Source organism: Drosophila sulfurigaster, chromosome 3 (genome assembly GCF_023558435.1).
Source record: "Drosophila sulfurigaster albostrigata strain 15112-1811.04 chromosome 3, ASM2355843v2, whole genome shotgun sequence".
Lineage (NCBI taxonomy): Eukaryota > Metazoa > Arthropoda > Insecta > Diptera > Drosophilidae > Drosophila > Drosophila sulfurigaster.
In genome coordinates this window covers 45,718,227-45,733,316 of record NC_084883.1, presented here as the reverse complement: position 1 = coordinate 45,733,316, position 15,090 = coordinate 45,718,227, and the positions used below count along the sequence as shown (strand labels likewise).

At 37.4% G+C, this 15,090-nt stretch overlaps 1 protein-coding gene across 5 annotated transcripts in view; it reads right to left on the bottom strand.

The window, feature by feature from the left end:
* LOC133839808 (regulating synaptic membrane exocytosis protein 1) overlaps window positions 1–15,090 on the bottom strand; it is a 63,690-nt gene that overhangs the window by 9,179 nt on the left and 39,421 nt on the right. For 3 of the 5 annotated variants that reach the window (XM_062271388.1, XM_062271389.1, XM_062271391.1), the window contains 5 exons: window positions 13,140–13,264; window positions 12,745–12,964; window positions 12,447–12,511; window positions 5,732–5,913; window positions 3,665–4,401 (listed from right to left, as the gene is read on the bottom strand). In XM_062271388.1, the coding sequence (XP_062127372.1) occupies window positions 3,665–4,401; window positions 5,732–5,913; window positions 12,447–12,511; window positions 12,745–12,964; window positions 13,140–13,264 (1,329 nt within the window). The other 2 variants (XR_009894140.1, XM_062271392.1) reach the window with 2 other exon arrangements.

The following is a 15,090-nucleotide window of genomic DNA, read 5'->3' as shown; positions in this document are numbered from 1 at the left end:
AGAGTAGTCCTTACTTCCAGCCAGTCATCTATGGCTACGACTAAGACATTATACTGAGGGTCTTTTCTTTTTGTAGTTGCGTTTTCATGAGCTGCCTGATGTTATGTGTCATCACTTGGTTGACACCTGCACTCCATTAGCGTTCTCTGCGCCTCACATTTGAGGTGAATTGGCGTCATATTGAAAACATTTTAATTTGATAATTTGCACGTACAATCATTGTTGGCATCAGTCTAATGCATTATTATTATTCGTTGTGTGACTTCTGTGCGGTGTATTTCCATTTTTTTTTTATAAATTTTTAAATTTGTTGGGTTGGACATGGGTCGTATACATAATATATTTATGCTCAATGCTTATGCCAACTCATTGCAAGCGGCCGCTACTTTATCATATTTGCTACCCGTTTAATAAAGAGCTGCTGTCATGTCAGAAAATTCCATAAATAATAAAAGTAAAGTATTTTTCGGGTACTCTGCGTCGTATACGTGATATGCGTAATTATTTGACAGGCATGCTTCATTAAAACTTTTGCCAAACAGCGACGACGATGATGAAGGGTAGGCGGCGGCTGGCTGTATTATCAGCTGGCACAATCAGTCAATCAATCATTCAATCAATTGAGCGCGCACACACACACAAACAAAATATTGTTGTTGTTGTTTGTGGCAAAAAGGATTATGGCAAAAGTTCAAATATTTTTCTCAAGGCCCATCAGCCAAAAATAAAATAAATGTCAAATAAACTTGGCAAAAGCTCTCTGCGGGTGTGTGTGTGTGTGTGTTAGCCGGATGTGAATGTGCGTTAAATGTTAAAGCAGCATCAGCAGGAGAGAACCAAATAAAATTGAGGCAAGGCGAAAAGCGGCTTAATACGACAAAAGCGACGCAGTGGCCAAACATATTGAGAGCAAAGTCAGCAAAAACTTGCTCAACTAGCGCTATAATAAGTAGACTCGATTATTGGATATACACACAGATACATACATTGTGAGAGGGGGAATTCGTGTTGAAATGAAGTGGAACTGGTCAAAGCCAATGTAGTGCATTTGAGTAACTCGAAGAAAATAAGTTAAAGTGAGGGATTCAATCGAGCTTGAGGATAGGAAGCGAGAGTGCTGATAGAAATAAAAGTATATAGTAGAGGAATTATATAATAGAAATTGAAAGTGCAGTATGAACAGAAAAAGAATAATAGCAGATACTATATAGAATGATGGTCGAAAGAGGAGTTCACTTACAAATGGCGTTAAGAGTAGAAAATGGGAATGAAATATTCATAGAATTCATAGAACAGAATTCAGTTGAATTGCCAGAAAAATACGAAGCTTAAATAAGAGTTTCTCAGACTTATTTTAGAATGTATAAATGCAGGGAGATAAGGATAAAAAAAAAGTTGTTCACAAAAGAATAGCTAAGATAATTGAAAAAAAAGTCTACAGTACAGTACAAAAAATGGGAATTAAAAAACAGAAATAGAAATAAGCAAAGATACTTTATAGAATGAAAATTAAAAGAAAAGTTTAGTTAATAAACAGAAATATAAACAATGACAGATCGTAGAATGAAAGTAAAACTGGAAAAACAAATATTCATATAAAGTGCAGTCAAGTTGCCAGAAGAAAGAGAAGCAATTTTGTGCACTTAATTGTAGTCAGAATGTTTAATTACAGACCCTAATAGATAATGATAAAACAAAAAAATAGTTCACAAGCAAGTCGCCAAAATTGCTGTTGTTGTCAGCTTTAATGCGAGTTTGTTACTTTGGCAAAGGTAGAAACATGAACCGGAAAGTAAAAGAAAACGACATGGTAGTAAAAGCAATTGTTGGCAAAGGAAAACGAAGTTGGAGTCGCAATAAAAGTCGTGGATAAATAAATTACAGTAGTAGTAGGACTCATCAAGGTGGCTTTTTTTTTATTTTCATACTATATTTAACAGCTTGTTGGAGGCACATCAAGCATTCATCATTGCTTTGCCATTGCCCAGTTGTCATTGTCGTTATCGTTTCGATTGTTCTTCTGTTATCTTTTCGTCTTCATTTTTTTGGCTCATTTTTTATGCGCCGTTTCATATTTTAAAAGTTAATTTCAAGGTTGAGCTATTCCTCCAGTGACGACGCCGAAGTTGAAGGGTTTATGGCAGGCGTCAAGCAGTTGTCAGAGCCAACAGGTAATAAGGCGTGGCAGTTCACGCATGTGTCTGTGTCTGTGTCTGTGTATGTATGTGTGTGTGTAGGTGTGGCTTTGCATTTTAAATAAAATTTGTTTTGGGGCTGCTTTTGTTGCTTTGTGCAAATAGCAGCAATAAGCTGAAATAAGCCCAGCCAAATGATGGCATCAAAAGTTTTCTTGTGTCCTGGGACTTGACTTTTGCGCCTTTCACATTTTATTTTATACTTTTTTTTTGGCACGCCACGACACAGGATTACCAATGGTGTGTGAGTGTGTATGTGGCTTAATAAGATGGCAATAAAGAAGAAAGAGATAGAGTGGGAGAGAGAGCAATGCGTCTGTGTGATAATTGAAGTGGCTAAGGAAATTTTCTTTAGCGCAGACAGCGTGCATAAGTAAATTGTGTATGAAAAGGAGTGTGAGTGTACGTGTGTGTGTGTGTGTGTTAATTAAATGGCATGCAACTAGCAAGCGCTACCTCTGAGAAACAGCATAACAACATACATATAACAAAGCATAACTCGAAACTCGTAACTTCAACTCAAAACGCAAACAAAAGTACATTTTGCATTCTTACCAGTGGTGGGTGAGAGAGTTGGTTATATTTTGTGTGTTCTTAAATACTTTTTGCTTTGCTTTTTGTACTTTGTTATAGTTACTGTAGTTACTGTTGTTGCTGTAGTTGTAGTTTTGGTTGTAGTTGTTGTTGTTGTGGTATTTGTTTTAAAATATTTTTGCAATTCTGTGTATATTACATTAACATTGATGCTGCCAAGCTCAATTTGCAGTGTGGTTTTGCTTTGTATAATTTACAGAGAAGGAAGTTTCTTGTGATATATATAGTAGAATAATATATAGTATATTTCTTGTGGCTACTCGCAAATAATTTAATGCGATTTATACAGCCGTGCAAATAAGTGTTAAATATTATATACGATTTAGTAAGTAAAGCCTTTGGCTGTTCAAATTTTTAGTGTTGTTTTGAGGTGCATTTATCATGTTGATTCATATTTTTTGTTTTAGTTCGATTGGTTAGTTAATTAAGTTTTATTGTTTAAAGTTTTTTAGTTGGCATTTCATTTATAAGTGGTGTTTGTCCAGTTTGTGTAGGGTGTGTCAAAGCTTTGATAATGCGACACCGATATTGTGGCTAATAGTTGTGAGAGAGATGGGAGAGCAAAGAAATTAGATAGGCAGTTGTAAATAGATAGGCCAAGGCAATATATAGATATTAGGGATTTAAGTGTATATAGTTCATAATATAAGTTGAGAGTTGCAATAGTTTTGTAATTAGGTGAGCCAGACACACAGCAAGGCAGGAGGTTTAAAGGAGAGATAGATAGAGAGAGAGCGATAGTGACAGCAAAAGAGAGCAAGTTCGTGTGGTCATACTTGCACAAGGACATCAATACCCCTTCTAGCATAAATATGTGGCATATATATTTGGTAAATCATATGTGAAATGTATTCTCAATATAATAGTATACTCACGTCGGGAACCCATGCGTTTGTGCTGCTCGGTGCCGAGGCTCATGGTGCGTCCTAGTTCGCCGCGCACAGCTTTTAAGGACTTCAAGATCTCATCCGGATCGCGTCGCGCCACCGAGGAGCGACGGCGTCCCACCAAATACGAGGTGGGCGGCGTGGCCATCGCATCCTCCTCGAGTCGATTCTTCTCGGCATCCTGGAAGCTCGAGCGACGCGAACCAGGCAATGAGCGCGAGAAGTCCTTACCCAGCTGATACACCTCCACCTCCATCGTTTCCGACTGCGATGAGCCTCGTCGCGATCCCGCAATCCATGCATGATCCGGATGCAGCAACGACGCCCCATCGCCAATCGAATCCACCTCATCCGAAATCGAACGCTGCATATTGTAGTCGCGTCGCAGCAGCCGTGTGACATCGCCACATGGCGCACCAGCGCCGGCTGCAATGGAGCCACGTGGCGACACACTGGGCGACTTGCTGATGCTGATGCCGCGCAGCCCCTTGGGATCCTCCAGACGGCACCAGATGGCCTGGTCGTCGAGGAACGCCTGCTGCAGCTCAATGTTGCACTCCCCCAGGAATATGGACTCGGTGTGCGGCACCAGATCCCACAGCTGGATGTCAATGTAGCGATCCATCAGGCTGTCGGCCTTCACATGCGCGAACGTCAATGTCGCATTCCAAATGGGATTCTGAGTGGGGCGGCTAACCTCTGTCTGCTGTACGCTGCCATCGCCACTGTGAAGCAAGGAAAAGATGAGTTAATATGATTGGTAAAATGGCAAAGAATATGCTTTTGATACACGCTACCAAAAGTGAAAGAATTTGTAGACTGTATTGTATTGTAAGTATCTAGTAAACTTTATTAAAGCTTGCAGATGATGTTGTTTAATAAAGGTTATCTTCATATTGAAGCTAAAATCTTTAGTGATTAAAACAGTGCCGTATTGTTCTTACAATATAAATAAAATAAATACAATAAATAATATAAATATTTTGTATATTTATATAGTACTACATTCAAAATATATCAAAGACTTCTAAGCATAGTATATCTTCTACTCTTTAGATAGTGAATATAAAAACACTTTTTCATTTAAATAAACTCAGTAATGTTCTTACGATTAAATTAGCAGGGAGTACATCTTTATGCAACCTAGCTAGCTGTAACCTATTTCCCTAATTAGATTTTTTGAAATTTCTAAAATTCTACTTCTAAATTAATCAGGTAATTTCATTTATATTTATAGCCAAGGACCAAAGCAGCCAGTGCTAGTAAATTCACTCTATGTTATAAATTTGTTATCTATGCTTTAATAATAACAACAATAAATAAAACCAATTTTCAATTGTAAGCTCTATTAATAGGCAATAACCATAATCTAAATGTTATTTGTGCTACTTTAGTTGTAATCAGATAATGACAAACTGCGGTTACGTTGCAGCCAAAATGCTGAAAGCTGAGGTAATCTAAAGCTAACTAGCTTTAATGTATGAATGTTATGTACGCTACTAATAAAAGTGCTATGAACTCTACATCAGAATGCATCTGCATTCGTAAGCAACCATCATAAAGCCACTCTTAATATGCATTAGCATTCGTAACTATTATTATTAGCATCATAAAACGTTTCTGTTGAATACAGTAATAATATGCTTAACTAACTGACTTTATATGTCATTAGTAATTGACAGTTATCATAAAAATACCAAAAACTAAAATTTAAATATAGCCAGACACCTATTTAGTCAGTGCTATTCTACCCTAATTATATAATTAAAATTTTTATTTCATTCATATTTAAAGCTAAGCTATTAGACAGTAAAGCTTATTATACTCGCAATGTACTGATAAAATGGGTAGCGAGTGTCTCACATTAATATCTTTAATCATAAAAATGCAATAAATATTATTTCAAAAAAGTTTAGTTTATTTTTTTACTACTTATTTGTATACTACTTTAAATAAGCAGAGAGAGTACAGTGAATTCCTATAAAAGAATTGGGTAACGAGTAATTCACAATCGATTACACTTAAACAGTTAACTTGCTATCGAATTTTACTTACCATTTGGGTAGTATGCGTACTTTGGCATACGCCTCGGGCAGATTTCCATGTCCGTAGGCCTCGTCGCGGAGAGCCAGATCATCGCCAGCCATCAGGGAGACGACCAGTTCGTTGCGTTCGGCGTGATACCAAACCTGAATTTGAACACGTCCACTGACCATTTTCTCGCGTGCGATTTGCTCCTGCAGTTGGTTTTTGGGTTTTGGTAAGAAATTCATTAGCGAAAAAGGGATGCAATTACAAATCATGTGTGTGTGTGTGTTCGTTTTCAATTACGCTATACGCTGTACAATTTCGCAAATTAATTGAATATTTAGTTGTAATTAGTTTTAGGCCTACAGTCTATGATAGTTGGTTGGTTGGTAATGTTTGCTATTCAATTTCGCATATTTACAGCTGCCGTTGGTTGTTTTGAGTTGAGTTTTTGTTGTTGCTGTAGCATTGTGTACATAACTAAACAACAAATTAAAGCAATATAAACATAAATGAAACTAATTAAACGACCAAAATGAAAACAACAGAAGGAGAGAAGAGAAACAGCAAGAGCGAGAGGAAAGACTAAAATGAAAAGCGTGCAAATCAACAGAGCAGGAAAAATGCATTGCATACCCAGAGGCGTACAAACACACACACATGTAAATGATGCTTAAATAAGCGCATGTTTTATTATACTCTCGCACACACACACACATACGCGGGCGTATAAACAACCCTATATTGACCACAGAGGGAGAACCGCAGATGCAATCTGCTGTGGGCGATATCTGTGTATTCGTGTATTCGCAGTGTTTTTGCAACCTTCTCTTGCTCTGCTCTGCCTCCCCAGGGCACAACGGCGGCTGAAACGGAAGTCATTGCTGCGCAGTTGCGCATAAGAGTCATTGTTGTTGCCATAGTGTTGTGTTTATTATACGTGTACTATAGAGAGACGACGGCCTCATAACATATTCATAGCGTGTACATGAACACAATAGCAACAACAATGGCAACAACAATCATGCCTGTCGAACTGTCTGACATTCAGTTTCAGTTGCTGCCATTGCAATGCTAGCGGAAGCCGCCATATTGCAATAACGTGTGCCAAAACGGAAATGGACTACACACTAACACACACACACACACAAAACTGTTGCTCGCTCTCCGGGTGTGTGTGTGTGTGAGAGTGGGACAACTCTTTATGGCTCTACCCAAAAAGTTTATTACATTACGAGACGCATTTCTCATCTCTTGACTGGGGACCGCACACGAAATCGAATTCGTGTTGGGACTTTATAAGGCACGCGCACTTATCTACAGGTACACGCACACACACTACTTACACCTACGTACACACGAATACATTGCCGGATTATTGAAGTTTATCAAAATGGCAGGCTGGCAGGCAGCGATAAGTGCCTAAGCACTTGAAAAACTTTGTTGTAAAAAGCCCGAAAGAGATAAAGCAAGGGAGAAGAGAGCGCACGCAAAGAAAGGGAATGGATAAGGCGAGGGAAAAACGGTAGATTGAAGTGGCGGCCGCCTTTCAAAAGCAATGCCGATAATAATGACGACGTTGGCAGCGCCCGACTACTTGCTGCTTGCTTCAGAATTGTTGTTAAAAGTTTTCTAATTTTCGACATTTCAAACATTTTATGCCTCCCAGCTGTCAATTAAAGGCGACAGCACCTGTTGCTGACAGCCAGACCTAAAACAACGCCCAGCACTGTGTGCCGCAAAAGTCAACTGTTGCCTGGTAATGAAAAACTCGCACGCCAACTTGACACCTGCCCCAACGGCAACGGCAATGGCAACGGCGACGACGGTGGAGACAAAACACCGACTTGTCTCTGCCTCTGCGAAAGTTGTAGCTGAAAAAACCGCAACTAGGCGAACGCCTGCGGTTGCCACTCCCCCAACTCGTAAATAGTACAGTTATTTAGTGTATGTGTGTGTGTGTGTGCGTGTGCGGCTTAAGTAACTAAAATTCATAGTAAACTTTGCGACTACGGTGCGTATGAATAATAAATGCAGTGCGGAGGAAAGTGAAAACGAGATACACTCAACACATAGAGAAACAAATACGTTAGACACAAATACGTTATATAGAGTACATACATAGAGGATAAGTATACACAGAGGTGGGTTTAAAACGGCAACATGTCGTATACGTAACATGCATAAATATATAATTAGCTACACACATACGATTGGGCAGGTCGTTTTCCTTTGATATACAATCGCACATATGCTGCGAGAGCTTTCTCTCTCTTCGAATTTCGTAAGTCAATAATATTAAAAATTCAATTCATTATGCCTAAGAGAGAGGTATGAGTGTGCGTGTGTGTGAGTTTGTATGCATATGTCAATGAAATCATTACATTCAATAAATCAATCAATCAATCATAAAGTCAGACGAGAAACAGCATAGCTCATAAAGTCAATCAATCAGCAATCAAATTGATGACAGTAAATTTTTCTTCTTCTGTTTCAGTTTCTCTCTCTCTCTTTTTTGTGTGTTTTAGTGTTGTAAATTAACACGAATATTATGCATATATATATTTTTGATATAAATATTATATAGATAGATATTATATATTTATGTTTTTTTTAGTTTAGTGCTGCAGTTTATGGTATTAAGTTTCAAGTTCTTAGTTGATTGCCATAACTCGTGCCAGCTGGGGTTACAATTCTTGTACAGGTGAAATGAAAATTGAGCTCATACAATTACGATTCAATTAGCATAGGATTTAGTTGTTATAAATATTGTTGTTAGTTGGTATTTGTTTTTAATTTTTGTTTACTTTTTTTTTGTTTTGGGTAATTGTTTCTTGTTTTGGTTTGAGTTGCAAGGAAATGCTAGTCAGTTGTTAAGTTTAGGTTGTAAGATTAAAGAGCCACTAGTTAAATGCTAGTCAAACAAATTCTGTAGGCTTTGCGTACATTTTATGCAAATTAAGCAAAATGCAATCAAGTTAAAAGAATTACTTAGAATAAGACAAAACAGAACGGATACAGAAAACGAAAGCAAAAACGAAAAAAAAACCAAATCAAAATCAGTAATTCGTATAATGAACTTAAAGTATTTCAAAGATTTGTTCTGTTTTGCGTGTGTTCATTGATGTTGTTGTTGTCATTGCCAAACGACCCTTTAAAAGCGTCTAAACTCTACAGCTCCTAATATAATTACATTATAGTCAAAATGTTCTTTCAATTGTATTATTTACAAACAAAATCGAAAGGGATTCGAGAGTGTGTGAGTGTGTTTGTAGTTGGTATAATACAGGGCGACGCTAGGGTAAAGTGTTAAAACAAATGCAACACTATGTACGAGTACTGATTGGACAGACAGAGAGAAAGTTAAGGGGGAAAGAGCAGAAACAGGAAGGGAGATCATTAAAGAGTCAGGAATTATGCACAAAACAAAGAGTAAGGGAGAGATTGGGCCTGAGGGAAAGAGGAAAGGAAAGTAGGGGAGGCAGAGAAAGGTAAACATTTGCTAAGCGAAACGCAAACAAAAGCTCATAAATTGACAGAGAAATGGAAATTGTTTACAAGGACACAGGACACAGAGCAGCGGAAAACAGGGCGTATACGTAACCGAAACAGAACACAGTAAAAAGAAACAGAAACGAGAAACGAAAAGAAATTGTTCAACGAAATAGGAGAGAATAAAACATAATGTAATAAAGTAGAAAAGCGCACTTTATATATTACAAATTTTTTTGGTGGGCATTACAATATGTATATATAGTATATGTTAAGTACAACTTTTAGAACCTAGCTATATTACACTTGGTTTTTTGGTATTGGATTTGGTTTGGTTTTGGTTTTGGTTTGTTTGGTATTACTAGCGGGCGTACAGGCGGGCTTTACTGAATTTTGTAGTATTTGTTGGGTTGTGCTAAGAACTGTACAAGTTATGTATATATATATATATATATAGAAAGTATAAGATTTGTATGGGATGCTTCATTTACAATAATAAGTATTATATAGATACGATACGTATAGAGTTGATAGAGTTGCTTATTTGTTCATTTACCATTTGGGCATCGATTGTCGTTTGGCTTTGTAGCTTGCAGTGGCATTTGCGGTTGCGATTGCGGTGCTAAAGCTGCATAAATCTGTTGGATCATCTGCTGTACAAAAGGTGAGAAAGCGTATATCCCAGATACTTTCTTTGTTTTTTTGGTAAGTTTACAGTTATCAACATTTGCAGTTAAATAGAGAGACTTTATTTTTCACGTTTCTTTCGGTTTAGCACATTTTGGTACGTTACGCATCACGTATACGCAATGTAGTGTTAGATTTCAAAATAACTGGGTGTATATAAGATATCGTATAGAATTGTAAAGTTATATGTATACATTGGTATATATAGTAATATGTATATATATACATATATATAGATAAGCGACTGACTTTCTCAAATGACGATTAATATGCAGCTCAACTTATTTGGCTTTTTTTCTTTTTGTTCTTTCACCCTTTTTGAAGTTTAAACATATACAAAAATGTGTATGTATGGGTGTGTGAGTGTGTGTGTGTGAATGCAACACAGTTAAAGTTACGATTACGGTTACAAGTTACAGTTACATATTACATGTTACAAGTTACAGTTACAATTACGATTACAGTCATCAGTTTTCATGTTTCTCATAATTTCATAGTTGGCTTTCATTTTTCATCTTGAAGAGTTTTTGGATTGTACTTAAGTCAATAGATTTTTGGGGCGGGGTTTGTTTTCTTTTTATTTGGTACTCGACTTATATATGTATAAAAATTAAGTTGAGTACACTTTTATAAATACATACATAGGTACATCATGTACAATGTAAATGTGTGTGATTATGATTGTGTGTGAGTGTGTAAGCTATACAAAGTGTAATTACAATAAATCAAAGATCAATTCAATATCACCCATCTGACAGGAGTTACACAGCAAAAGCAGCAGCTTTTCGAGTTCGAGTTTAGAGTTTAGAGTTAGATTATGTTAATTAAGAGTTACAGTTAGACTACGAACGACCGATTTAACGGTAATTGGATTTTCGTTTTCGTTTATCCTGTAAATCTGTCTAAGTTTAGAGCACTTTCGTTTTATTGTATGTTATTCAGTATGTTATATTAAGTAAAGGTGGGCTCCGCGATCTCCTACACAAGTTCTTGTTTTTATTTTGGTTTTAACATTAACAAACACAGCACTAACAATGACATACACAAATACAAAGATACTCGTATGTGTATACATAAACATGGATATACAAATACAAATACAAAGTATAACTTATGATTGGGTCCAACAAATGCGCACAACTCTCTTCCGTTCTCCAAATATTCTATGTGATACTTTTTGTTTTTTAGGAATTTAAATTTTTTTTGGGGTTTTCGGTTAAAAAACATTTAAACATTTCAACAACAAGCTACTTTTAATTTTGTTTTTTGTGTTTTCTCATTGCGCACTTGACGCTTGCTACTTATTTGTTTAAGTTATAAAGTTAATAACATTTAAAACACACATAAATATATTTATATATATATTAAACTCTGCTACAATTTGCTCTAGTAACATATATAAAGTTTATCTTTTTTTTGGATTCGTTTTATTTCACTAAATGTAAGTAACTGTTTAGCTTTCGATTACGATTATTTATGTGTCATTCATTCTTTCTTCTACACAAGCTGAGTTGGGAAAATGTTTAAAAATTCGTTACGACGGCGACCACGACGAGGACGACGACGACGACGACGATCACGATGACTAACAATTAAAACTCTTTATGTTTTATGTTTCAGCTTATAACTCTATTGTTGGTGCTTTGTTCTTACTGTGTTCTTTTACTCGGGCAATTCGATTGCCCGATCGAAGAGAAGGATTCAACTAACACAAAATATTGTACGAGTATATAGTTATAGTTAAGAATATTTAGTAGAGTTAAGGGATGCTAAACGTATTAGTTCTTGAGCATCCAAAGCTATCCTTTATATTATTTTTCTTTCTTCTTAAGGTAAGTTGTAGCCATATAATCGTATCATATCTTGTTATGTAGTAGTTATGTAGTACTTTTTTTGTATTTAATTTACTAACAATTATTTCTACCAACACCGAAAAATAAATATGTTGTTTAACTCTGTGTGGATTGATTATTATGACAAAATATATAGCAAAGAACACATTTATCCATTTGTTTTATGGTTAGTAACTTGATTAGTTTGTTATTTAGTTAGTTAGTTAATTAGTTAGTGGTAGTAAGTAATATTAACAATTAAATTAGAATCGAAAGGAAAACACATAGAAACTCATAAAGGAAGTACTCAATTCATCTACTACAAAAATACAAATATGAAATCGAATTGAATCGATTTCGCATTTGCTTTAACAACAAATGAAAATATTTGAAAATATGTGGATAGAAATAAAGGTGAGTTTTCATAAGTAGTACGATTACTAAAGCTGCACTGAAAAATGATGAGTTCAAAATTTGATTGAAATTGAAAATTTTTGTCATTTTGAGGAAAGCTGAAAAATCGTGTGGGAGAAATCTGCGTATGCTTAAGCTGCATTTTTTGTTTATAGCTAATTATTGCATTATATAGCCCATTGTGTATTATATACGATGCACTGTATATATATAGGGTATATATATATTTGTTGTTTGTTGGTTTGGATTTTTTGTATGCTCACGTTCTTAACTCTTAGCTCAAATTGAAATGAATAATACGAAATTGTTTTTTATACCGGAGTTTTTGGTAATTTCCGTCTAGTTGGCGATGCTGGTGATTTGTCTGTGTTGGTTTCGGGGTCTGTGGTACATATATTTTTGTAAAGATTGGTTGTTGTTGTTGTAGTAGTAGTTGTTGTTGTTTTGGAAAAGAAGTAACAAGAAACGAGAACAACAAATGAAAAATTATGGTAAATGTTTTTCTTTTCTTTTTCATCTTCAGGGTACATCAATTAAAGTTTAATATATTTATATATACAACAAGATCTGGGGGCGAATAATACACCAAAAGAAAAGTAGCTCAGTGAAACTTACCCGCTATAAGTCCCAGTCCCACAGGACCATCTCCCGAACGTCGTGGTCCACTTTGCCCGCCACTATTGCCAGGCGGTAGATTCTCATCAAAGAGATCGCACATGCGAAAGTCGGTGGCATGCTCGACGAGCAGCTCGACAATGTCCCCGGTGCGGTCCATAATGGAGCAGACTTCCTCGAAGCTGCGATCGATCAGCGACATCCCATTCCACTCTAGTATCTAAGACGGAGCAAAGAGGGGAAAGCAAGCATTTGTCAGTTGTGAAATTTATGAGTGCTCCGGCAAATGCTTTTCATGACAGCTGTCTGTCAGCACAGTTTAATTACGCTCACAGCACAGATATTGTTTAATTTGCGCAGCGAGAGAGTGAGAGAGAGCGAGAGAGTTCACCAACCTTGTCGCCCTGCTGTAGGCCATTCTTTTCGGCCGGCCCGCCAGGCACAGTCCAGACAATGTAGGCAAAAAGTCGCCCATCCGCTCCGGTTTTGCCGCCAACAACTCGCATGCCAAAGCCTCGTGCTGCAAATAGACAAAAATTGAATAAGAAAATATGCTGACTGATTATGGAGCACCATACAAGGGGAGAGAGAGAGAGACAGAGAAAAGGGAAGGCAACAAAAGAAATCAATATTAAATCTTAGACTCACAACAGACTCAGCTCACGTAGCAACAGCAGCAACAGAGATTCGGATTTTGGGCATGTGGCAACAATTTGTGTTGATTTCATTTGCAGTTTGCACTGTCTAGCGTACATTGCGTATACGCCCCGTGTTGTCCATAAACAAAAGCTCTGGCACTCGACTCGTATTTGCTTTACTATCCCAGCTTGTCTGCCCGCCTACAATTTTGTGCATAGTCAACATTTTATCAGACTCACACCAACATTTATTGTTGTTGTTGTTTTTGTGCTCGCATCGCAGCTTGACTTGTTGTGACCTGTGTCGCACCCTTGTTGAACAAATTAATCAACATTGCTAGCTTAAAGACTCGCCGCCATCTTCACCTGTCTGAAGTTCGCTTTAATTTGGTGATGCGTTGCAGTCTGCACTCTAAAGATTTCGCTGCCAGAATCCTAACAATTTAATTAATTTAATTGCAATTTCTGTTGCCAGTTGCCAGTTGGTAGTTCGCAGTTGGCAGTTGGCAGCGATGTGCAGCTCAGTTTCAAGTACTTATCATTGGGCGCAGAAAACTAATTTTAACAATTTGTGCACGAAAACTTACGAAAGCGGATTTCCGTCTCTTTCCCCCCACAAATCCCTTCCACCCTTGGCATTTCCCTTACGACCAGACAGACAGTTGAACGCTAGCTGCTGCAGACAATGGCCAAGAAAGTTAACTAGAGACTTGCCTGCTGGCCATGCCAAGGAGGAAGGAGATGAAGGCAAGTTTGTCTTGCCATTGACAATGAAATTTCGGTCTCCCGCGGCTGGGGTTGATATTTTCGCTTGCAGTTTTGCGTTGCGTTCGCGTTCTGCGTTGATTTCCAGCAGAATAATTCAGGGCAATGAAAAAGCAAGGCAGGTGGCTTCCGTTGGCGAAAGTTTTGTGCCCCGAAAAAGGAAGCGCTCCCCAGAAGTGTGCAATAAAATGTTGCGCATCCGACGACGTGGCTGTTGATTTAGGCACATTGATACCCAATTAGGATAACGCGACATTCTCTCTTGAGTGTTTTAATCAAAAGTTTTCGTCTTGTTTTCTCTTCTCATTTTTTTCTTTTGCGCTAAAGACGGCAATAAAAACCAAATAAATAAAACATAAATCCTTTGCTGTCAGCGTGCTCTCTACTCTCTCAGTTTGCTATTGCTCTGCTGTGATCTGACAGCACAAAAGCGAATGCCAGAAAAGGATGTAAAAAGCGCAGATTATTCATGATAGCAAATTTGGCCAAGATGACGCAGCAATTTCGGAAGTCACGAACAGTGAGAAATCATTAAAACTGATTTATGAGACGCGACGAGAAGTGCCATTGATTTGAAATTCGAATAGGGTATCTGGTAGTCGGAGTAACGCGCACTTCTAGTTATCCCATTTTAACATGCACGAAATGTGTCCGCTGAGTGAATTTTCGATTCGTTCTGCTCTTCGTCTGGTCATAAAAGTTGCCACATTAAAATCATGAGCCGACCCTGAACGGGTCCAAGGACTGACTGAGCTCAACTACGACAACGACGACGACGACGACGTAGAGGTGAGGTGATCTGGGTTTGGAGGCTTTACTTTGCGCTGTGGCTATTTTTGTAGCCTTTGTCTCATTGTTCAATGTCCTTGCTCGGTTGTGTTCGTGTGTATTTGTCATTCATCCACGTTGCTTTTTTATGATACAATTTGTTGTTCTTTTTACG